Source organism: Fomitopsis serialis, assembly GCF_022376445.1.
Source record: "Fomitopsis serialis strain Sig1Antser10 chromosome Unknown B0H18scaffold_2, whole genome shotgun sequence".
Classification (NCBI taxonomy): domain Eukaryota; kingdom Fungi; phylum Basidiomycota; class Agaricomycetes; order Polyporales; family Fomitopsidaceae; genus Fomitopsis; species Fomitopsis serialis.
Genome location: NW_025954962.1, coordinates 312,939 through 333,390, shown reverse-complemented (window position 1 = coordinate 333,390; position 20,452 = coordinate 312,939). Strand labels below are relative to the sequence as shown.

General features: G+C 53.6%; 7 protein-coding genes across 7 annotated transcripts; 4 read left to right on the top strand and 3 right to left on the bottom strand.

Moving 5' to 3' along the window:
• Nucleotides 1-32: 32 nt before the first annotated feature.
• B0H18DRAFT_187860 (elongation factor Tu GTP binding domain-containing protein) lies at nt 33-2,448 on the bottom strand. Its single transcript, XM_048037023.1, has 14 exons — nt 2,311-2,448; nt 2,153-2,251; nt 2,021-2,098; nt 1,757-1,963; nt 1,352-1,708; nt 1,261-1,296; nt 1,167-1,210; nt 1,029-1,113; nt 955-980; nt 780-905; nt 706-724; nt 528-643; nt 404-474; nt 33-350 (listed from the first exon to the last, which is right to left on the bottom strand). The coding sequence occupies exons 1-14, from the start codon at nt 2,369-2,371 to the stop codon at nt 236-238; spliced, it is 1,440 nt and encodes a 479-aa protein (XP_047900202.1). The 5' UTR covers nt 2,372-2,448; the 3' UTR covers nt 33-235.
• A 51-nt stretch (nt 2,449-2,499) lies between these two features.
• On the top strand, nt 2,500-3,801 carry B0H18DRAFT_187797 (peroxisomal membrane anchor protein conserved region-domain-containing protein). The gene is made up of 5 exons (XM_048037022.1): nt 2,500-2,593; nt 2,645-2,866; nt 2,914-2,967; nt 3,017-3,301; nt 3,359-3,801. The coding sequence occupies exons 1-5, from the start codon at nt 2,531-2,533 to the stop codon at nt 3,659-3,661; spliced, it is 927 nt and encodes a 308-aa protein (XP_047900201.1). The 5' UTR covers nt 2,500-2,530; the 3' UTR covers nt 3,662-3,801.
• Nucleotides 3,802-3,940: 139 nt separating this feature from the next.
• On the bottom strand, nt 3,941-7,436 carry B0H18DRAFT_867006 (uncharacterized protein; the record flags this gene model as incomplete). The annotated part of the gene is made up of 10 exons (XM_048039827.1): nt 3,941-4,409; nt 4,463-4,580; nt 4,633-5,298; nt 5,349-5,530; nt 5,581-6,100; nt 6,151-6,248; nt 6,313-6,793; nt 6,848-6,967; nt 7,048-7,251; nt 7,307-7,436. 10 exons carry the CDS (start codon nt 7,434-7,436, stop codon nt 3,941-3,943), a joined length of 2,988 nt encoding a protein of 995 aa, XP_047900200.1.
• Nucleotides 7,437-8,926: 1,490 nt separating this feature from the next.
• Nucleotides 8,927-10,052, top strand: B0H18DRAFT_969167 (Metalloenzyme, LuxS/M16 peptidase-like protein; the record flags this gene model as incomplete). Its single annotated transcript, XM_048043575.1, has 6 exons — nt 8,927-8,953; nt 9,003-9,089; nt 9,145-9,210; nt 9,262-9,348; nt 9,403-9,526; nt 9,575-10,052. Coding segments are annotated over 6 exons (519 nt in total), but the record flags the coding sequence as incomplete, so codon positions are not given.
• A 2,494-nt stretch (nt 10,053-12,546) lies between these two features.
• On the top strand, nt 12,547-14,426 carry B0H18DRAFT_867140 (uncharacterized protein; the record flags this gene model as incomplete). Its single annotated transcript, XM_048039838.1, has 6 exons — nt 12,547-12,589; nt 12,642-13,183; nt 13,232-13,834; nt 13,888-13,995; nt 14,043-14,291; nt 14,349-14,426. 6 exons carry the CDS (start codon nt 12,547-12,549, stop codon nt 14,424-14,426), a joined length of 1,623 nt encoding a protein of 540 aa, XP_047900198.1.
• A 213-nt stretch (nt 14,427-14,639) lies between these two features.
• B0H18DRAFT_1206017 (mediator complex subunit Med5-domain-containing protein) lies at nt 14,640-18,323 on the top strand (the record flags this gene model as incomplete). Its single annotated transcript, XM_048036161.1, has 14 exons — nt 14,640-14,832; nt 14,882-14,960; nt 15,009-15,661; nt 15,708-15,914; nt 15,970-16,035; nt 16,087-16,199; nt 16,258-16,408; nt 16,458-16,577; nt 16,632-16,800; nt 16,854-16,927; nt 16,980-17,155; nt 17,214-17,402; nt 17,456-17,658; nt 17,719-18,323. Exons 1-14 carry the CDS (start codon nt 14,776-14,778, stop codon nt 18,321-18,323), a joined length of 2,862 nt encoding a protein of 953 aa, XP_047900197.1. The 5' UTR covers nt 14,640-14,775.
• B0H18DRAFT_969156 (cation efflux protein) lies at nt 18,319-20,358 on the bottom strand. Its single transcript, XM_048043574.1, has 7 exons — nt 20,205-20,358; nt 20,099-20,150; nt 20,007-20,046; nt 19,804-19,951; nt 19,668-19,748; nt 18,965-19,615; nt 18,319-18,899 (listed from the first exon to the last, which is right to left on the bottom strand). Exons 1-7 carry the CDS (start codon nt 20,275-20,277, stop codon nt 18,511-18,513), a joined length of 1,434 nt encoding a protein of 477 aa, XP_047900196.1. The 5' UTR covers nt 20,278-20,358; the 3' UTR covers nt 18,319-18,510.
• Between the last annotated feature and the right edge of the window lie 94 nt (nt 20,359-20,452).

Genomic DNA, 20,452 nt, shown 5'->3' with positions numbered 1-20,452 from the left:
CCGCTCACTAAAGCCGACGTGGACTTCTTCAGTGAGTTTCCACGGTTTGTATTATCGAACCGTGTCGCCACCTATAGCGAGGTGGAGAACAGACAAGAAACTAGCTGGGAAATGTATGCATGCAATACGACGAAAGCGAGGTGTGGTCAACCAAGATCTACTTTTACGAGTGGGGATGGCAGAGATGAGCATTATAAAACATGTAGCAGTACGTAAATATATTCCTCCCAGCCCACTACGCGATGATCTTAGTGACGATGCCAGTGCCGACTGTGAAAAATATTAGTACGTTCATCCTACCCGTTGCGAAATCAAACGTACCTGTCTTGCCACCCTCACGAAGCGTGAAGCTGAATGTCGGCCGAGTGAGCTGGGTTTTACGTGAGTGTGGCATTGCACTTACCGAGTACCAATGTCCGCCGCAATATCATAGATGAGATTGCATACCATCTCGACGTTGTCGCCAGGCATAACCTAATAACATAAAGCTGAATAATAGCGACTCGTGCTGCTATCGTATCTCTTACCATTTTCTCCTGTGCATCAGTGGTGCCCTCTGGCCACCTCAGCGAGCACGTAACGTCAGCAGTACGAAGGAAAAGTTGTGGCCGGTATGACTCCATGAAGGGCGTATAGCGACCACCTGCAAAGTGGGGCATCAGCTGTATCCATAAGAATTCATGGATCCGAGTCAATCGCGCTTACCTTCATCCTTGGTCAAGACCTGAACTCCAATCAGTCTAGTAAGTGGCAGTAGTTGACAAGATTGGGAGACGCACGTAGATCTGAGCCTGGAACTTCTTTACCGACTGGATGCTGCCGGGGGCTGCGATGACATGCCCACGAGTGACCTGCTCACGCTTGATGCCACGGAGCAGGACGCCCATGTTATCACCAGCTTCGCCCTGATACGAAGTAAGCTACCTGAGGACCAGATTGGCGGAGTTGACTTACCCGGTCAAGCTCCTTCTTGAACATCTCTAAGCAGGTTTTCAGTGACCGTGATACAAAATCGGTCTACAACTTACCAATGCCGGTCAACGTAGTCTTGATCCTGTCACCGAAACCGACAATTTCCACTTCATCACCTTTGTTGCAAATGCCCCGCTCTGCCTGGTTATTCAATGAGTACGAGGCCAAGCAGTGATTGCAAACGATTCCCGCACCCGACCGGCCGCAACAGTACCACGCCCAGAAATCGAGAAGACCTCTGAAGCAACAGTTCATAACCCAGTGACTTCGAAGACAGGACTGACGCACCTTCGACGGGCATGAGGAACGGCTTCTCGAGGTCACCTGGTCGAATAAGTTGAATGTCATACGATTAGCAAGCGAATACGAAAGAGCGTACGAGGAGGGATCTCAAGCCATTCGTCACAAGCCTTGACCAGCTCAACGATCTTCTCCGCACCAATCTCAGGTGTTTGTCCCTGCAACGCCGCAAGGGCAGAGCCCATGATGATAGGAGTGTTTTCTCCATCGAAGTTGTAGGTCGACAGAAGGTCCCGCATCTCCATGTCCACGAGCTCGAGCATCTCCTTGTCCTGGATTTGATCAACCTTGTTGATGAAGACGACCAGCTTCTTGACGCCCACTTGACGAGCAAGAAGCAAGTGCTCTCGGGTCTGAGGCATCTGACCGTCAGTAGCTGAGACGACAATGATGGCGCCATCCATCTGGGCAGCGCCAGTAATCATGTTCTTGATGTCTAGAAGACGATGTCAATGTGGTAAGGATCTACACACAAGTCGCCTACAATCAGCGTGCCCAGGGCAGTCGATGTGTCCATAGTGCCGGCTGTCACTCTCGTACTCAACGTGTGCTGAGTTGATGGTGATACCACGGGCCCTTTCTTCGGGCGCCTTGTCGATCTCGGCGTAGTCGGTGAACTTCGCACCACCGCGCTCAGCAAGAACCTTGGTGATAGCTGCCGTCAAGGTGGTCTTGCCATGATCGACGTGTCCTAATTTCGACGCATTGATACATTGAAGCTGGAGAGAAGCATTGTGGACGAACTTACCAATGGTACCGATGTTCAAGTGAGGTTTTGTGCGTGAGTACTTTGCGCTGGGACCATCTGCGTATCCCCTGCGACCGACTTTGATACGACACGGTCACATATGGACCAGAGCAGACATTGCGACAGACTTACCCCAGCTGGAGCACTTTAGGTGCGAGAACGTCGGAGGTGCGACCCGGGTAGGGTTCCTGAGCAGAGAGCGACTGCATGTGGAAAAGGACGACGATACCGCTGTACATGAGCAGACGTCAGTGACGTGTATGCAGAGCTGAGAGTTTATGTAGACTGACCACGGTGGCCGGCGATGCGGCGGGAGGCGGCCCTCGATGCAGCCAGCTGGGGTCTGAACATGGCGGTGGACGGTGGACGGTGGACGGGAGACTGAAGCTGGACTGAAGTGCGTTGGCGGCGACCGGCTCGAAAATGTACGCGGGCACCGGCGTCTAACGCTCCCATCCCGGCTCAGCCGTGCAGGCGCCTGTTCCCCTCGTTCATGCCCCGCACTGCAGGATGGCGACCCCAGACCGTCAAGAGCTCGTCCGCAATGCAGTCGTCTTTCTCGCTGATCCAAAGGCGTGTCCGTTTCGACTTGCGTGGCAAACATCTCATTAATGTGACGCGAAGACCCAAGCATCGTCGCTCGCTCAGCGAGTCCAGTTCCTGGAGGCCAAGGGTCTGACTAGCCCGGAGATCGACGAAGCCATGAAACAAGCCGCGCTGCAGAGAGGACAGATGGCTCTAGGACCGTCTTCTGTCCCATATGCGCCAGCTTATGCTCCGGTCTACGGGCCCTCGCCTTTCGCTGCCCAACCTCCCATGCAACCTTGGGACTGGAGAGATTACTTCGTGAGCATCCTTGAGAGCGTTGTTGGGCTAGTTCTGACATGTTACAGATCACCGCTGTCGTCTCTGGAGGCGTCGCTTATGTCGCAGCGTCACTATTCAGAGTATGTCATGCTGCTACGGCATCCGCCCTGCACTCAAACTTTTGGACAGAAATTCGTCCTCCCGCATCTGCAACCACCGTCGACAACTGCGTATGAGGCCGACAGAGATGCGTTGACATCACAGTTCGATTCGGCGGAGGCTCTGCTCAAAGAGATTCAAGCTGAGTCCGCTGCTGTCCGACTCGCAGTCGAGCAGCAGAACGAGAAGGTCGAGAAGGCAACGCAGGATGTGGAAGAGGTGGTGAAAGAGATGAGGGAAGGTGAGTCTAGGGCGAGGGACGAGATGCGCGAGATCCGGGATGAAGTCAACAACGTTCGCGAGATGTTACCGAAGGTAAGACGGGCACTTAGCGAGACGCGTCGTATTGCTCATTGCGTCCGTGGACCGTAGATGCTGGATAAGAACAAGGAGAGTCAGCAACAGACATTGGCAGAATTACAGCAAGAGCTCAAGTCCATGAAAGCGCTATTATTAAGTCGCGGACCATCCTCTCCGAGCGGCTTCTCCACACCGATAGTCCCCAGTAAGCCCGCCATACCCGCATGGCAGCTCGCAGCCACTTCGCCCTCGACAACTATGGCTGGCTCTAGCATACCGTCGCCGCAGCCTTTACCTATGTCCCCACCGTTCCCCAACGGAAAAGGCAAGGCAGTGGAGGTACCGTCTGATACCTCTGCCCCCTCGGAGTCGTAGGGTGCGCTTTCAGTCATTGTATACTTCACTGCACTATGGAAAACAGACATCAATTGCGGGTACCAAAATTGACATACGTCGTGAGAGACACAAGTCATTGAATAGCTCTGTCGGCCTTCAGCCTGAGCCCTGAATACTACATTTCAGAAACGGCTTCATCCTCCTCTGACGACCCTTGACCGTCCCCTTCTGATTTCTTCTCGCTCTGCGTCCCCTCCGCGTTCTCCTCAACATTGGCGTCACCTAGAAACAGGTCACTGAGTTGTCGACCGGTGGCTGTCACAAAAGACATACCCGACATTCCATTGGCATAGGCACGCTCACACACTCTTGGGTATCCATTGGCAACTGTGGGACGTCTTTGGTACTTCGCGGCGACGCTTTGCTGAGGCGAGGGGGTGCGGGGGCAGCGTTCCATTGGCCGAGAGGACGCAACTCAAAGAGTAGATCTCCTTGGCGATTGAATACCGGGTTAGCGAGGGCGTACGCATTAACGCCTGGATAGCATGTCTGCCACGCCCCTTCGTATTGCCGCATTCCCTGGACGACCTCCTTGAAGTCGATCATTTGCGGCAGCTGTGCCTGCAGCTCTGCTTGGATATTGATGAAATTGGTGGCGGGGGCGTTTCCCCTGTACTCGACCTTCTCGCAGACAACCGGCACCTGATCGAGTGCGTCGGACTTCACCCCGTTGAAGAGGTCGGTCTGAATGTTGATGGGGGCGAGCCATCTGGCCACTCCGCTTGCACTGTGAGATGGACAGGATCAGCTAGAAGTCATTGAGAGGGATTGTCTGCATACCTGCCCTCCACCGAGCCGGCCTTGTAGTCGATCCCAACTGTGACCTCTCCCCACGCTTTGAGCTCCAACTTGCCACTTCTGAACACCGTTGGCAACTCCACGTAATTACGAGTAGAACCTAGAAAGGACAGATATAGCTCGGTTCTGTCAGAAAGAATAAGGAATCTCACAGGTCACCGCATAAGCGCCGTTCGTTATCCCGCTGCCTTCATGCGAGTACGTAGTCGAAACCGAGTATTCCCATTCGTACTTGATGCAGCTATTCTCCTGTATCGTCTCAACCTTCCACGGACACATGCGGGCGCCGTGCCGAGCAGCTATGGTAGTCAGCTGCAGCTGCCAACCGTCGGCGCTTTCAGCAGCGACGAGAACGGGGATGACAGAAGTGAGGGAGTTGATACGAGCCAGGCGATGGAGCATGCTCTGATCTTTGTTGGAGATTGCGACAGTTCCGTGAGAGAAGCCCCGCTCCGCACGCGCAACCCAGTTGGTAGAGAAGGTTAGGTTGTGACCAGGCCGGGGACGGTGAGAAGTCATGCCGAGGATAGCAAGGACTGGTTCGACGGACACCGAAAGCTGCGCCCAGTTATGGCGAGTCACCTCGACACTCGAGTAGACTTGGAAGGTGACGTCTGTCAAGGCATACGAAGGAGTAGAGGGCGGTACGCTCCAGATCGGTGTGGTGTACAGGATATGTAGTCCGTTGGCCACAAGCGCAGGGAAGTAATGCTGGCGGAGGTAGTAGATCATGCCTTGCAGCTTGTCAATGAGCTCCGAGCCCGTCGTGTGGAGCAGATCGTCAATTTGCGAGTATTCATATAGAAATTCGGCACCTACTCGCCGTTGTTAAAAGGCGCGACAGCAACGGCGAACGAACACTCACTACTCGTATCAAAACACAGATACCGGAAGGCACAGTCCGCTTGGTTGCCGTGGGCCTTGTATGCGTGTGAAGCAGAGGCGTTTGAATACCAATCGGGGCTGGTAGCTTGAAGAGTCGCATCGTCTAGCATTTCCAGCTTGACCTCAAATGCCAAACGGAGGTCTTCGAACTCGTATTCATCCTCCCTGCAGCATTTCGTGAGACATGATATTCATGATCATAGTGTATAACGTACCCGAGGGAGGGTTCCATGTCGACAAGCGAGCGAAGAGAGCCATCGGTCAGGTGAACCCACAGAAGTGCACGGTTGTTGCTGAGCAGGTGGACGGCGAGGGGTTCGAATGCTGCAGAGAAGTACTGTTCGTACGACCACTTCGACAAGATGGACATCCGGTTCTCGCTCCTCTTCGCCGCTTCATGTATTTGAGAGAAGCGGGAGTTGATAGACTTCTGCGAGACTGCTATGACCTGGTCAAATCCCTGCATATCTGAGCCAGCAATGATATCCGTCCAGGACGCCTGTGTAGTCTCTGCGGACTCCTCGAAGGAGCCAGAGAAGCCGGAGGAGTCTATGCGCGTCATCGCGAGTTGCACGCTGCCGAAAGAAGCAGCGCGTCCCGTGTCGTAGAGGATGAGGTATCCTGCACTCTCGAGCACGGCAAGGTATTCCTTCCGCACAAAATCGAGTATTCCCATCCTGTAATCTTCGTAGCCATCCTCTTCGCCCTCTGGGAGTTGAGAGATGACTTTGGCCTCTGTCTCAGGCTGGTCAGCGACGTCAGATGATAATAGGGGAATAACTCACTGCTCAAGTCGACCCTGATGCGGGTTTCAGTGTCCTGTTCTTGGAAAACCTCAACCGTGATGGGGATCCTCCATCCATCGAATGCGCCGGTGGGTGCACTGGGTAACGATAGGTAACGGTTGCCTCAATATCGAGATTCCAAGGAATATCGGAGCTACTTACCCTTCGGAACCAACTTCTTCGAATACCAAGACCTTGTCCAACATAAGGTTCAAGACAGCTTCGCGCGAACATATTGCATCCACCGTCGGCGGCCCGAACTTCAGGTGGAACCGCACGTCAGACTGGTAGATCGACCACGACCCGCGGTATTCGGCCACGGAATTGGCCTTCCAGTCACTGGTCGCGACGCCGTCTGACACTCCAATTGCTGTTGCAACGGCGGCCTTCGTCCATGTCAACTTGAGTTGCTCGTTGATCTTGCTAACGTGAACACCATATAGTTCGGTGCAGCCCATGACTATGTCACGCCGAGATGCCGTGTAGTCGATGGTAAGAGGAAGACGGCTGATCTCGAAGTTCGGGAGGGAGAAGAGGACATGATTCCCGGCCTTTTGCAGAAACTCGAGGTACCGCTGCAGATACAAAAGGAGTACGTCCACACTGTACTCGATCGGTGGAGACGCAGATAAAAAAGTTGCCTCTTCAATAATGTGTAAGGATATTTTGCCCACGACTAAGTAGTGGTAGCACTTACCGAGCAGGTTCAGCGTGATTAACCGAATCAACACGGGCCCGTTGCCGATTTGAAGATCCGTGCTGGCAGCTGTACGAACATCGAAACCAACACGGAAGTCGAATGATTGATCAGACAATTCTCTGATACGCTCGCTACACAGCAAAGTCCCCCGCGTCAGTCAGAAAAATACTGAAACCTGCACGCATACCCAACAGGACTTTTGATCATGCCACCCTGGTCGGATGCGTCCATGTAATAATGCCCGCTCTTGATCTTGATTCGAAGTATGGCGTCGTGATTGCATATGAAATCGATGACCGGCTTGTCGAATAGTGCATGGAATTCTGTGTCATAACCAGCTTTGGTTTGACGCCGTTTCGCTACCTTGCCATACACGAAGTCATACAAGGCGTGGCCGTACCCTAGATTAGGTGGGAATTGAGCAGGATACATATGCAAAGTTGCCTGGATACATACGGAGATGCTCCTCGGGCTTTTGAGAGTTCTCATGTTCCCGGAAGCAAGACATAGCATTGGCATGAAGAACAGCGAGTTGTGCATTGACGTATTGTGTCGCTTGAAGGGCGCAGTTCTCACCGAAGCACATGACAGGTAAGCGTGAGCGGCGACGAGAGAAAGGATCCAGGAACTCCCTTGGTTGAGGTTAGTAGACTGCACTTACTGAGAGAACATATATCTCTGCTACTGACGCTCGGCCTAACTTTCGACCCACGGAATGGAGCTCGTCATCAACGGTCTGCCAGAGGCGCGTATACTGAGAAGCCTCACCATTGATCTGCGAGTGTCCCAACGGGCAGTCGGGAGGCTCAGGACACACGTCCACCTGAAACGAGGCGCAGAGGAGTCGTGCACGATGTCCATATGAACAGATTCCTTCTTTCATGGCTCTGAGGGGCGTCATCAAGATTGAGAGAAGACTGGAGAGTCTCGTACAAAACGCAAGGAACGAGACACAATCTAGCGCCGCACAGTACCTTCACGTACGTCGGTCAGATACGCATTTGTGAGAGTCAATTGCCGACTGTTGCTTCGCGAACATAGGGCTTAGCCATGATGCAGGATGGTATATCGGTGTGGCTGCTTCCTCATGTCGACGTCAACCGATGTAGGGAACGCGACGGAGATGTGTTCGAATGAAATTGTGCCACTGCTTACCTGTAGACATCGTCATTCAGTGCTGCTGCTATCAAGACACGACAAAATTTGGACGCAGTCATAAACATGTCATGAACATCTTTATGAAGGATGGATTCTCGAAACACGCCTCGAGCGTGAGGACATGCACTTGAGTCGGCTGACCACTGGCAAAGCCTTCAAACCTGAGCCATTTGACAACGTCATCCGGCATAACGTAGACAAACACTCATAGCGGGATCTGAGCAAGCTAGCTTGGGACCGGATCTGGTTGATGGGAGTGGGATCAGTTGTGTCAATGTACAGTAGTCCGACTTGAACTCGACACACTCACTAGTACATATGCATTGCCACTGCCAGGGTCTTTAGTAAACGTTTGAGTAGCGAACATAAGCCAGTCGCATTGCTTTCGATGTTACCAGCGTCACCCTCCCTTCGATAGCTTGCGTGGTCCAGTAATCTAGCGGCGCGTTATTGAGCACTGTATGATCATCAAATGAGTCTGGAGGAGCTGGAGGCTCAGTGGAGGATGTCTACTTTTGGTAGTCCGGCTGATGCCCGACATCCTTCCCACGGGGAGAGGTGCGGGCGCTGCGCCCCTTATGTAAGCTTGCTTGCCCCTTGCCTCTTAGACTTGTGTGCGGAGCTCGTCCCCGCTCGGTGGCGACGCGTGGCGGGGAAATCGATTGGCTCACCGAGAGAGGGCACTCAACCAAAAACAAACGCGGCGAGACAGGTGCGAAGTACGTACAATTTCAAAGGCACAGACGAGGAGTAGCGCGACGCATTTGGCGCTGCGCTGCGCTACTCCTTCACGAAGATGAACGGAATATTCAAGTTGTCAGTCTGCCTACCATCGAGAGCTCCTATACCTCCCATGTCACGAAGGGCATCCAAGGCTTCACGCACAGGACCGTCCCGCAGTCATAGTAGCCACCAGTGCTGAACGCTTCTGAGAGCTATCTCTGGGTATGTGGAGTAATCTACACGCGCGAACGTACGCTGATAGTCTTGACAGCGGTACATTCGTGACTCGGGGTTGGCATACGACGCGGGAGTCTACGTGGATCTAGAGGGCGGCCTTCTAAGCTTTGCGTTGGACAGGGTATGGATTCCCGTTGAAGCAAGGAAACATTCGGGAGGTCTCACAACTACCCTAGACTTCACAATATCTGAAGGCGTATGAACAAGCAAAATCCGTTGTCGAAGGCCTCGTTGACGGCTCGGTATATTTGGTTGAAGCTATAATCTACGCTGGTGTCTAATCGACCGTGTAGATCGCGCTCGAAGAGACGACTCTGGATGCGGCGAAGAGTATCCTCGTGTTCGGTGTGACGAGCGGTGTCTCTACGCCAGGGCAAGCGGTAAGTCAACTCCGTCTTCGAGTCGCCCATCATACACTGATCATTCTTGCGCAGGCTGTAGCCTCTTTCGTGAATCAAGCCCTCCGGGGCGTACCTCAGAACTACAACATCGAACTTCTCGAACGCTACCGTTCCGTCACGAAGGCGGATGTCCTCGCCGTACTGCGCGAGTACTCCTGTCCCTCTTGATCCTTTATCATCATCGCAATCGTTGTCACCGCACCAGGGAAGGTCGCAGAAACAACGGAAGGCCTTACACAGCTGGGGTTCGAGGTGGAGCAGCGGTCGTTGGAAGCGGATGCAGACGAGTCTGAGAGCGGTAGAGAGGGCAGCGACTCCAACATCAGTGCGTGACAGCGGCAGTAGCAGCAGTACCGTGTCGAGACTTCAGGCTATGGTGGACGTGGACGATCATATAACAATGCTTCACACCGCTACATGCAATCTGGGCGTATACGTAGATACGATACAAGCATCATGAATCAGAGTGTTTTGTCTTCCCTCGCACCTTCCGAGGGTGGATATGTCGCGGAGGCCCCTTGTTGCTCAGTACTGGACGTCCCGATAACTTCAATCGTCTTTCCTGAAGCCTGCCCAGGGCCCCAGGCTTCAGTTTCACGTTTTCCAGGAAATCGTTGTCTACGAGGAAGCGGATGGCTTGGGATAAATCCGATACAGTCAGTTGGATTTCCGGTGTGAGCAGCTATGGTTCGCATTGTCATTAGCTACGCATCTATCTCACAGGACGAACTTTGCTTACAATTCGAAGTAGTGACGGTCGCGTCGCAAAGGGGTTGTATGTTGGTATTAATCCGAGCTCGAGGTTATTTCGGTGGCAGCTTCCTCAGCTCACTATCGAACCTGTTGTTGTGAAGGGGGGTCGCTGTTCCCCACACGAGGCTCCCGCACCTCCACGTCGTCTGGAGGAACGGCAACTGTTGGTGCGTCCTGTGCCTCAAGTGCATCCGGAGCCGCTTTCAACGACACGACGTCTAGCGCAGCGTCAGAACCCCAATCAGACTTGCTCTCAGAGTCGTAAGTGACTGGCAAAGAAGCAGTCGTGCATGCTTCAGCAGAGTCCGTTGCTGCTTTGCTAGACCCATCGGAGGTTAATAACCAGTTAGGATCGACTCTGGAGGTAGAAAGTGCCATATACGAGGCTTCTGAGGGGCAACACCGCGTCCTGAACTCTACCTGTGCCTCGACCACGGTCAAAACCTCTGCCCATCTGAGCGCGATCGCCATATTGTCCGCCCTGCACGTCGTCATTGATACTCGGTTTCTTTCTGTTGGGGAACGGATGTCTGAGGCTGCTGTTGACCACGCGCAACGCCTCCTCAAGTCTCTTCTGTTTCTCCTCCACACGGGGAGCAGTGAGGAATCTCTTCTTGCGCTCGGCGATCCAAGCTGCGAGGGTCGAGCTGTGATCCAAGATGGAGGACGCAGAGAACGGGCGTCTAGTAGTCTGTCCACGGCAGGTAGTGGGCGCTTCATGGGCAGGAAACGCGAAGCGCGTCTTTCGCCTTGCTTTCGCCGCTGGCAGCAGGCAGCACCACAAGTGCGCAACGGACGGCTCAGTCTCCAGCCCACTTCTTCTGCAACGCATTCCTTTGACACACCGCCTGATCACACCACACATACTCCGATACCAGCATGTTCTCGCAATGGAGACAGGCTGTCGAGAATCTGGCGCAACACTCACCGAAGTCTTCGCAGGACTTGTCTGCTGAAGCCCGCCAGGCGCGTCCTTCCTTAGATATGGGGCGTAGGGGCTCACAGTCTCTTGGTATGCAGCGCCCTGCAAGTCCTGCAGGCAGACCCGCGGACGGGGGCCCGAGGCCGCGCTCCACGCTCGAGGACCGACTCCGAGCGAAGCTTGCCAGCGCGGAAGCGGCGAAATCGAGCGCATCTTCGTCTTCATCCACAGTTAGATCAAGTCCTACAGCTGGAAACGACCGCCCTCTCTCCCCCGCGTCAACGCCATTACCGGAGTCTCCGGCGTTGTCCACGGCCAGTAGTGGGGATCCACTGAGAGCGCGGTCTCAATCGCTTGCAGAGTCGCAGTCAGAAGGCGCACAAGAGATTCGTTCACCGGTTCCCTCGAAATTTGGTCATGCGCACGCCGCTAGCGTCGACGGCGTATGGCATCCTCTGTCTCCGACGTCTGCGCTCCTCCCGACTCGCCACCTGTGTCACCAACGCTAGATCCATCTCTCTCCGCCACAACCCCTTCGTTGCACAGTCTTGTTGTTAACGGCGCACTCTATCAGTCTCCCCAGGCGGCAGAACATGGCGGAGAAACTAAAGGCTCATCGGAAACGACCCCCGCCATGACCCCTTCGCCTTCATCTGTTCCCGCGCAGACTGAACGATCACTACCACTACTAGAGGCAGGCCTCGATGCGGAAGCTACGGATTTGGACACCTCCGGGTCTGTAGTTGCTGAAGCCCGCATGAATGATGCTGAGCCTGTTGAAGAACCAGCTGCACTTGGGGACGAACATTCGGACACCATGGATGAGAACTCCGAGAGCGAGCAGACCCATTCACCTCCCATGAATGACTCTCTCAATGACGAGTCTTCGACACAACCTGATGCTTCCGAGTCCGTTACATCCGTGCAACCAGTTGACTATGTGCAAACCACGGCGTCGTTGCAGGCCAGTGCTTTTGACAAGATTCCCGACATGTCCCCGTCAGCGCTCCCAGTGGGGGACACAGCTCCTTCGTCAGACACATCTGAACATCGCGCCGTTTCGCCCGTGCCGGATGCTTCGGACCAGCCCGTTGTCTCATCGACATCTCAGGACGTCGTTGAACATCTTGCAAACGACGCCCCACACAGTACGGTACCTTCCGAGCCGGTGACTCCTTCACCACCAAACAATGCAGACAACGACAGCCTAGTAGACGGCCTACAGAAGCGTCTGAAACTAGTGGAACAACGATTCACAGGTATGCATGGTAGAATGTAGGGATACACAACGTTAATGCTGTGCTAGACGTGTCCACTTCCTTCAAGCGCCTTCAAGCAGAAAAGCTCGCAGCCGATAAAGTTATTCAGGAACTTACGCCGCTTCAAAGCGTGCAGGAGGTAGAGTCTCTGCGCGATTACCTCCAGAACATGAACATGAAGACGGAGGTGCGTCGAGTCGTCGAGTCGTCACTATGTACGCGATCTTATTGGCATGGACACAGATGGCTCAGGACGAGATCAAGCGTCTGGCAGGCAAGCTCACGCGTAAGCAGTTTCATTTCCATTCATATTGCAGTGATCGAACCATGGGGAGCAGGGCAGGAAGAGCGTATCGAAGAGCTTAGAGATATTCACCGGCTAGAGTCGAAGTCTCAGTCGGACCAGATCGACAAGCTCAGAGCACATGTCGACGAGGCGGAGGCTTTGTTGAAAGCGACATCGAGTTCCACTACGCGAGCCGAGGAAGAGTCAGCGAAGCGAAAGGCTGACATCGAGCGCCTGCAAACGGAGATGGACCGTATGAAGGGCGCTGTCAAGGACGAGGAGGAGAAACGGGTCAAGGCTGTGGGCTTGCTGAAGACAGTGCGACAGAAGCTCGTGAAGGCCGAGAAGGAGCGGGACGATGCCCTGAAGGATATTCAAGGCGTCAGAGATAAGGACAAAGGAGAGCTGGAGAAGGAGAGAGCGGAGAAGGCGGAGTTGAAGCGCGAGATTGAGCGGGCGACCGCAGAACGGGAGACGGCCTTGAACGGTCTCAAGGCTCACTTCGACAAGGAGGTAGCTGCTCTGAAGGAGAAGCACGAGAAGGAGCTGGCCGCGATCAGAAGTCAGTTCGAGCTTGAAGCTATCACGACGAAGGTATGCCGGACGATATCACTGGTCTTACTCACTGATGGCCTGTTTCAGACGTCGTTGGTGAAGGACATAGAGAACCGAGATTCCCGTATCACGGATCTTCAGAGTTTGGTTCGCTCGCTTGAAGGGGAGAAGGACGAATTTTTCGACCAGCTTCAACTTCGTCAGGCAGAGCTGGAATCGTCACGATCCCGTTTGGAGTCACTCGAAGGCCAGACGACCGAGTTCCAATACCAACTTCGTGAAGCCAACGAACGCATCGCGCTCCTAACAGAGGAGCTCTCAGATGCCCGTCGAGAGCAAGAGACCAAAGCACTCAACATCGGTCCTTCTGCGGAGCACATATCTCGGCTGCTGTCCGCTGCCGAATCCAAGTACGAGGCGCGCATCAGTGATCTTCGCAGCAGTCTGAGTACGGTTGAGCGGGAGCGTGAAGAAAGCGAGGCTTTATGGAGTCGGAAGTTGGCGGACAAGTCCAGAGAGCTGGATTCCCTCAGGGACGTCCTTAATTCGTCAGCCAGAAGCCGAGAGCAGGAATCCGAGAACGTAGGAGCTCTCAAGGAGGATATCGTTAGGTTGAAGGAAGAAGTGCGAACATATCAGCTACGCATTTCTGACACGCGTATACAAGCCGAACGGGCCGTGGAATCCGAGGTACGTTCGAGTAAAGCCAATATCACTTAGCTCATGTGTACCCGTTCTGTTAGAATGGTCTCAAATCGCAGATTTCGGACCTTAACGCGAGGATCACTGCTCTACAACAACTTCTTGAGGAGGGCAAAGCCAGAGAAGCTCAGTTGCGAGCACATCATAAAGTATGTCCAGGTTATCATGGCCACTGCTGTCGCTCACGTTCCATCAGACCTTGCGTGAAGAGCTACGCAAGGTCCAGTCATCTGCAGCGCTTCTTGAGCGGCAACGAAACCCAGGCGTTGGATACTGGGCTTCGCGACAAGATCCTTCTGGCGAACGTTCACCGAGGTCGTCGATAGATGGTCGTGATACTCCATCCAGACCAAGCTCGCCTGCTCTCTCGCAATCTGACGAAGAACTCAACATCGAGTACCTCAGGAACGTCATCTTGCAATTCCTTGAGCACAAGGAAATGAGGGTTGGTCTTTCCCGCATGTAATGTCGAAGATGAACGCTGATCATTGATCATACGCAGCCACATCTTGTGCGCATACTGTCAACAATCCTGAGATTCACTCCCCAGGAGACCAGACGGCTGGTGTCCAAGGTGTGATCGGACGGCTTAGGTACCCTGAATTATTATGAGCCGAGCTTACTATCTATATATAATGACACTCGTTTTCATCTATGTTGTGGCACAGTCCTCGTTTTATGAGTACTGAAGTGACGAGCTTGGTTGGCGGCCGTTATTAGACTGCCAGCGGTAAACCACAAGACTTCCCTAATATAGAAACGTCGTGATGAGCGTTGTGGCGGAAGCGTTGAGTATCACTTGACTGTCAACTGAAGCTAGTTGGGATTTTGCACATCCGTCAACCTCAGACTCCAGACTGTCCCGAGCTCTATCCAGCGCCTGTGGTAGCACTGTTTGCTCTCATGCCACGTGTATTGTGACTGCAAGGATGTCTGTGAGCGAACTCACAAGAAATGCGTTCCATGGCGGCATATCCGCAAAGAAGGTAAGGACATCTTCCCTCAAACTGTGCTTTACGTTGAGCCTGTCTTTAGTGGGCTAATCTCTGCAAACTATTCCTGGCCAATAACGGGGTCCACGTTGCTACTGAGGATGTTCAAACCGATATCAGCAGTAAGTGCCAGTCCACTGGCCGACTCGGCTGTTATTGACTTGTGCCAGACTCTGTGTTGGTTTTGTTCCGCAACTATCCAGGTGATCCCGCATTGCAGGGATATCTCAAGTGTGCAATAAAAGACGGTCTATTGACGATCCCGAAATTCGTCACGACGTTCCTATCGGCTGCACAATCGCCGGACTTGCATAATACGGCCACACTTGACATGCTGTGCAGAGTGGTTCTCGACGCACACTACGCGACGGGCCTTCCGGCTCTTGGATCCATAATCCCATACTCAGAGACGCCTGCTGATCTCCTGGGCACAGTGCAAAATTCCATTTCTCTACTACGGATGGCGCACCAGCTCCCACCGTCTCACTTCCACCAACTGGTTGCTTCTGCTTCTGAATTGCTCACGCTTCTGATATCCTGTGTCAGCCCCACGGATATCTCGCAAATCTCAACAGCGCAAGCGATGATATATTGTGCTGAGGCAAATGACATCCTTCAGATCCAAAGTCTTCTCCCCCATGTCAAGCAAGAGCTCGAAACGTTTGCGCTGTCGCTGAGCTTGATGCTGGGCGACGACGCAAAAGCTGCCAGAGAAGCCCAGATGATGCATACCCTACAACTAGCTTATGGTAAAGGCGACATTATGGGTACAAGCGCCGACACTGCAGATCTGGTGACATGCGGTCTGGTCCTACATTCTTTCGTACGTTTCTTCCATTTCAGTTTTCGATCTAATCCAACTGTCTCAGGTATTGAACAGAGCGGGCGACTTCGGTGCAGGTGATGGCACGCATGCTGTCGCGGAACTTGTAGCGTTGTTCCGGTGGTTGTCCTGGCCGTCCACAGCATTCTTTTCGCAGCTGTTTCTTGCCGCTGCGTCTTGCGTAGCGCAAAGTGCAGGCCAGAGATCGTCGATGACGTCTTCACTCATTTGGCGTGCGTTCGTCGTGGGTCGTGTACGTGGATTTTTTCACACTTGGGAGGCAGTCTGCTCAATTGCTTCCACGCTAGCTTCCGATAATATTGAGTATGTTCAGGAAGACCGCTGAGTCCGAGGGATTACTGGAAGGTGGTTGGGTAAGTTTGTCCATCATTGTTGAGCGTTCGCACTCAGACATGGCCTATTAGCATGGAGCAATCCAATTCGGGTTGATGAATCTGCTCCGAGTAAACATCCTCGACAAGTGTGACAACATCCAAGCGTTTTCCAACGGAGATGCTGGCTTAGAGAAGCCTATCCAGTGAGTGTTGCGCATGGTTCAATTGGCTAGGCTGATCAGCCTCATTGTTCCGTACCAGCTCAAGTCCCTTTGCTCTCGAGTTCTTACATCAATTGGTTGCTACAGATGTTGTGGACGCATCATTTGCTGCAACTATCAATCCGACGTTATCCAATAGTTTCACTCCCCGTATAACCACCGAAGCTCGTGATGCAGGCGTTGATGTCGCGGTAAGTCCATCGGTGCGCCTACAGTGCCAGATCTCTGACGCACTCTCAGTCATACCTTGAGTCCAAATTGATAATAGACAACACTGATATCGAAGAAGCCGTGTCATTGGCGGAAAGGGTATGCAGAGATGCATGTAGCCATGCTGAATTCGCCGCAGTTGTTTACAAGGTAAGGTGTTGTAAGGTGGCTGTCCAAGGTATATGCTCATATGCTGCTGCTCAGCGATTCACCACTCTCAACCAGCCTTCTGACGTGGAATCGCTCAGTCATATATGCAAAGTGCTCTGCCGATGCGAGCCGGCGGTCGACATCGTCTCGGTCCATGTTAGTCTACGAGAACTACTTGCGTCGGCGCTCGCCTACGTAGAAGACTATGATTGCGAGACGGTAGGCACGTATATCCACAGCCATCAGTATTGCTGCCATCTGACACCGATGATGTAGGTGACCCGCAAACGGCAGTCAGCTACCTAGGCGAAGTTGTACTCTTCCTGCAAGAGATGGTCGCACGGCACAATGTACGTGCCAATCCATACGCGGACCTCGCTCGTTACCAATTTCCACCTATAGTTGACACGCACGAACGCGAGCATTGGCGACCGCAAACTGAACATCGACTTCATTCTACCTGTTGCTACTGTGTATTCTATGCACGAACTGAAAGATGAAGCCGCGGCCGAGTTTCAGGCGTGGAACAAAGCGCTTTTCGACAAGAACAGTGAAGGGATCGAGGACAGTATTCTCCGGTGAGACAATCGCACTGCACAAGGAGGAACTTCGTTGACACGGCGTATATGCAATCAGCAATACTCGGCCAAAGACGTTGTTGCGGATTACAGCGAGTCTGTTTGCGTATGCAATCAACATGTGCTTGGAGCGCAAGATGGAGAAGGAAGTCCTCGTGAATGGAATACAGTACTTTCTCGGAAATCTTCTCAATTGGACTCTAGCCGGAACCGTGAAGTGGTTGCTGACCGATGTTCGACAAAAAGGGTACGTTGAAGATACCATTGATGTGCGGGATGAACTCAAAATAAAGGCTACAGGTTCAGCGCCCCTATTCATCTCGACGTTCTTCAGACGCTTTTACTCTCGCCGACGTGCCCTCAGACCGTTCTCCGCCTGTCCGCTCCCAGCATACTCAGGTTGTTCCCATCCGCACGCAAGCAGGAGCGCAGCCGTACGGGGCCTTTTGATCCTTCGCCAATCCGCCGCGCGGCATTACAAACGCTAGGTCTTCCTGTGGAAGGCGAGTCTTGAATCTGGCTTCTTCGCATGAAAATCGACTCACGCATGTTGGTTCTCACAGACGTGGATCAGCCTCCGCTTTCACTCAATACCCAAGGCAACCCGAGGGTCGATCACGCGACGCACGCAATCCGAAACGCCTTGGCCGCAGCGCGCGCAGGCAAGGCACCAGCACTCGATCTCGACCGCGCTCTGCTCGCCACTACGCCCGCTCGGTTTCTGTACGTCCTCTGGAGAGAACTCACTGTTGCGGCGACAATGGGCGAGATGGAGGCATCGAGACGCCTGGCAACCTTCATATTGACGACTCCGCGGCATTCCCACTCGCCCCCTCTCCTGCCAATCTTCTTGCACGCATACCTACCCGGTATTGTGACCGCGGCCGACAGTCTCCCGCCTTCTGAACAGGCGATCACGGTGGAACTAGTCATCTCCGTGGTTGCATCTGCGCTGACGGGAGCCTTGTATCTGGAGCGTGCGCTGCTCACCGTCTGCAATGAACAAAATCCGGTGCTCGGTCAGTCCGCAGCTGGCATGGCTCGCAACTTCGGCAGCGAGCTACGAAGCATGGCACATGGCCACAATACGAGTAGTATGATTGTGCAGAGGCTAGCGTCGTCACCTGCTTTTGTGACCAACTTCCCTACGTTCATGGCAGAGTTGTGAGGATGCGATGTAATATATGTATTGGCATCATGGCGAGCAAATTACAAGAACGTATAAACAAACTAAACATATACCAATGCGAGCCGTCATCTCTCCTCCCTGATAGTACTATACATGGCCATGGACTCAGACGTCCACAGCCGGTGGTGCTACAAAAATTGTTATTCGTCAGACGGCGACGACAATATTAGTGCTGACAGTGCTCACGGCAACAAGCGTTCTCTGCAGGATTGCATTCCTGGTCAGGCGGACACATGATCAGGCATGACGTCTCCGCTGAGGTCCTCAGGTTTTCTTCTGGCGGTGCTGTTCTCGGATGGTACTCCGGCTGAATGGTGCTTGAGTGGATGCCTTGATGGTGAAGCGCCTTCCTTATCGCCGCAGCGACGGGCATGAAGTCGTGATTTCGGCTCGCCATGACGTGCACGCTCGCGACAATTTTTGATTCCGAGAGCTGCCAGACGTGCAACTCATGCAAAGACAGCACGCCTTCAACCGCGAGGATGGCATCCTTTACGTCTTCGATGGACACGGTCGAGGGAACGCCCTGTAGCAGAATGAACGACGTGCTGCGAACTGGACACGGCAAATGAACGCATGAATTAGCATTCGACAGATGTTCAAGCGAGGAAGACGCGTACCGAGTGGCACGGCGGAAGAGAATATGATGATCGTGATCACCAATGAGATGAGGGGGTCGAAGTAGTACTTCCAGCTCCACGACGTGAACAGAATGACCAGCCCAGTCGCGATGACGCCCACGTTGCCCAGTGCATCTCCCAACACGTGTAGCAGAAGTGCGTGCATGTTCATCGATCCGTGCGAATGACCGTGGCCGCCGCCTTCGCTATGGTCGTGGTTCCCATGTCCGTCGTATGAGTGAGAGTCTGCGGATGCAGTCTCAGAAAGCAAAGGCGTGGATTCAGTCGCCGGCTGAACATCGCCAGAAGAGGAGCCATTGAGAGTTCCGTCAGGATCAGCGCCACCAATAGCAGAGCGTGAACGCGAACGATGATGACGAGACTTGCTCCTCAGTCCATTCGGGGGTGGAGATGGCGAACGGGCGAGCCTGATCTCCTCAGCGGTCTGCACCAGTGAAGCCCGGGTCGCTGCAGGGTGGCCATAAAGCGACGAGTAAGAGCTCGTTCGCTGACGGTGGTGGCTCGGGGAGATATTGCGCGGTGGTGTAGACACTTTGGGAGCCTGGTCATCGCTGTCGGACCTGATACTTGCAGGCTTCGACGACGTCGGTGTGGCCTTCCCATGCGAGTGGCCGTGGTCATGCCCATGCTCTGGTTCATCATCAGTGAGAGCCACAAACTAGCAGCAAGGGGAGAGACGAACCATGAAACAGGAACAGCCCAAAGATGTTCGAAATGAGTCCCCACGTCCCCACACCAATGATAAGACGAGGGTTGGAGATGTCTGTAACGAGTTCGTGTGAGGACAGTGGTACGTTGCATTGATCATTAGGGCTTACCCGGGGGACTGAAGAATCGCCCAACTGCCTCGACGAATATCGAGAAACAGAGAGCAAGAAGGAAGACGCCGTTGACCAGAGCGGCGAGGATTTCAGCACGATGCCAACCATATGAATAACGAGCGTCGGTATGTGTTTGCCTCGTGAGCTAGACAGGGATGACATCAGATTCTGACGCGAGGTTGGGCGACGCGGTTGACTACCTTGATGGCATACAGAGCAATGATAAGACTCAGAATATCACTGAAAGGCCGTTCAACGCTTTGGGTCGAGTTGGAACACAGATGAAACTCACTTTAGCATATGGAAACTATCCGCGATGAGCGCCAGAGAGCCCACAGCATTGCCTGACGCAATGATCAGCCACTCATCTCAGCGGAGGATGATCAAGTGCAGCTTACCAGCGATGAGCTCGACGAGGAAGAAGATGACATCGATGACCAGAAGGATGACGATTCTGTGCTCGCGACGCATGGCGGGAGGAGGAGAAGGGGAGGCGAGGGGTGTGGCTCGTCCGCGCTGCAGTTTATGAGTGAGTGAGAGCGAGTAGTGGCCCTCGGCTCGCAGTGGTTCTCGGGAGACGTCTCTGGAGCAACGCGCACGTGAGCCTTAGATCCGCCCACCAATCTTATCAGATAATCCTCGCTTA

What these genes read in the sequence shown, in the direction of transcription:
- B0H18DRAFT_187860 (XM_048037023.1), bottom strand. Translation starts at nt 2,371, where the DNA reads ATGTTCAGACCCCAGCTGGCTGCATCGAGGGCCGCCTCCCGCCGCATC. An exon ending in CTGCCCTGGGCACGCTGATT is followed by an intron (nt 1,709 to 1,756) that starts GTAGGCGACTTG and finishes ATCGTCTTCTAG; the next exon opens with ACATCAAGAACATGATTACT. An exon ending in CTGATGCACAGGAGAAAATG is followed by an intron (nt 475 to 527) that starts GTAAGAGATACG and finishes TTATGTTATTAG; the next exon opens with GTTATGCCTGGCGACAACGT.
- B0H18DRAFT_187797 (XM_048037022.1), top strand. Translation starts at nt 2,531, where the DNA reads ATGGCGACCCCAGACCGTCAAGAGCTCGTCCGCAATGCAGTCGTCTTT. An exon ending in TCTTTCTCGCTGATCCAAAG is followed by an intron (nt 2,594 to 2,644) that starts GCGTGTCCGTTT and finishes TGTGACGCGAAG; the next exon opens with ACCCAAGCATCGTCGCTCGC. An exon ending in TCGCAGCGTCACTATTCAGA is followed by an intron (nt 2,968 to 3,016) that starts GTATGTCATGCT and finishes ACTTTTGGACAG; the next exon opens with AAATTCGTCCTCCCGCATCT.
- B0H18DRAFT_969156 (XM_048043574.1), bottom strand. Translation starts at nt 20,277, where the DNA reads ATGCGTCGCGAGCACAGAATCGTCATCCTTCTGGTCATCGATGTCATC. An exon ending in GCGATTCTTCAGTCCCCCGG is followed by an intron (nt 19,749 to 19,803) that starts GTAAGCCCTAAT and finishes AACTCGTTACAG; the next exon opens with ACATCTCCAACCCTCGTCTT. An exon ending in TGGGCTGTTCCTGTTTCATG is followed by an intron (nt 19,616 to 19,667) that starts GTTCGTCTCTCC and finishes ATGATGAACCAG; the next exon opens with AGCATGGGCATGACCACGGC.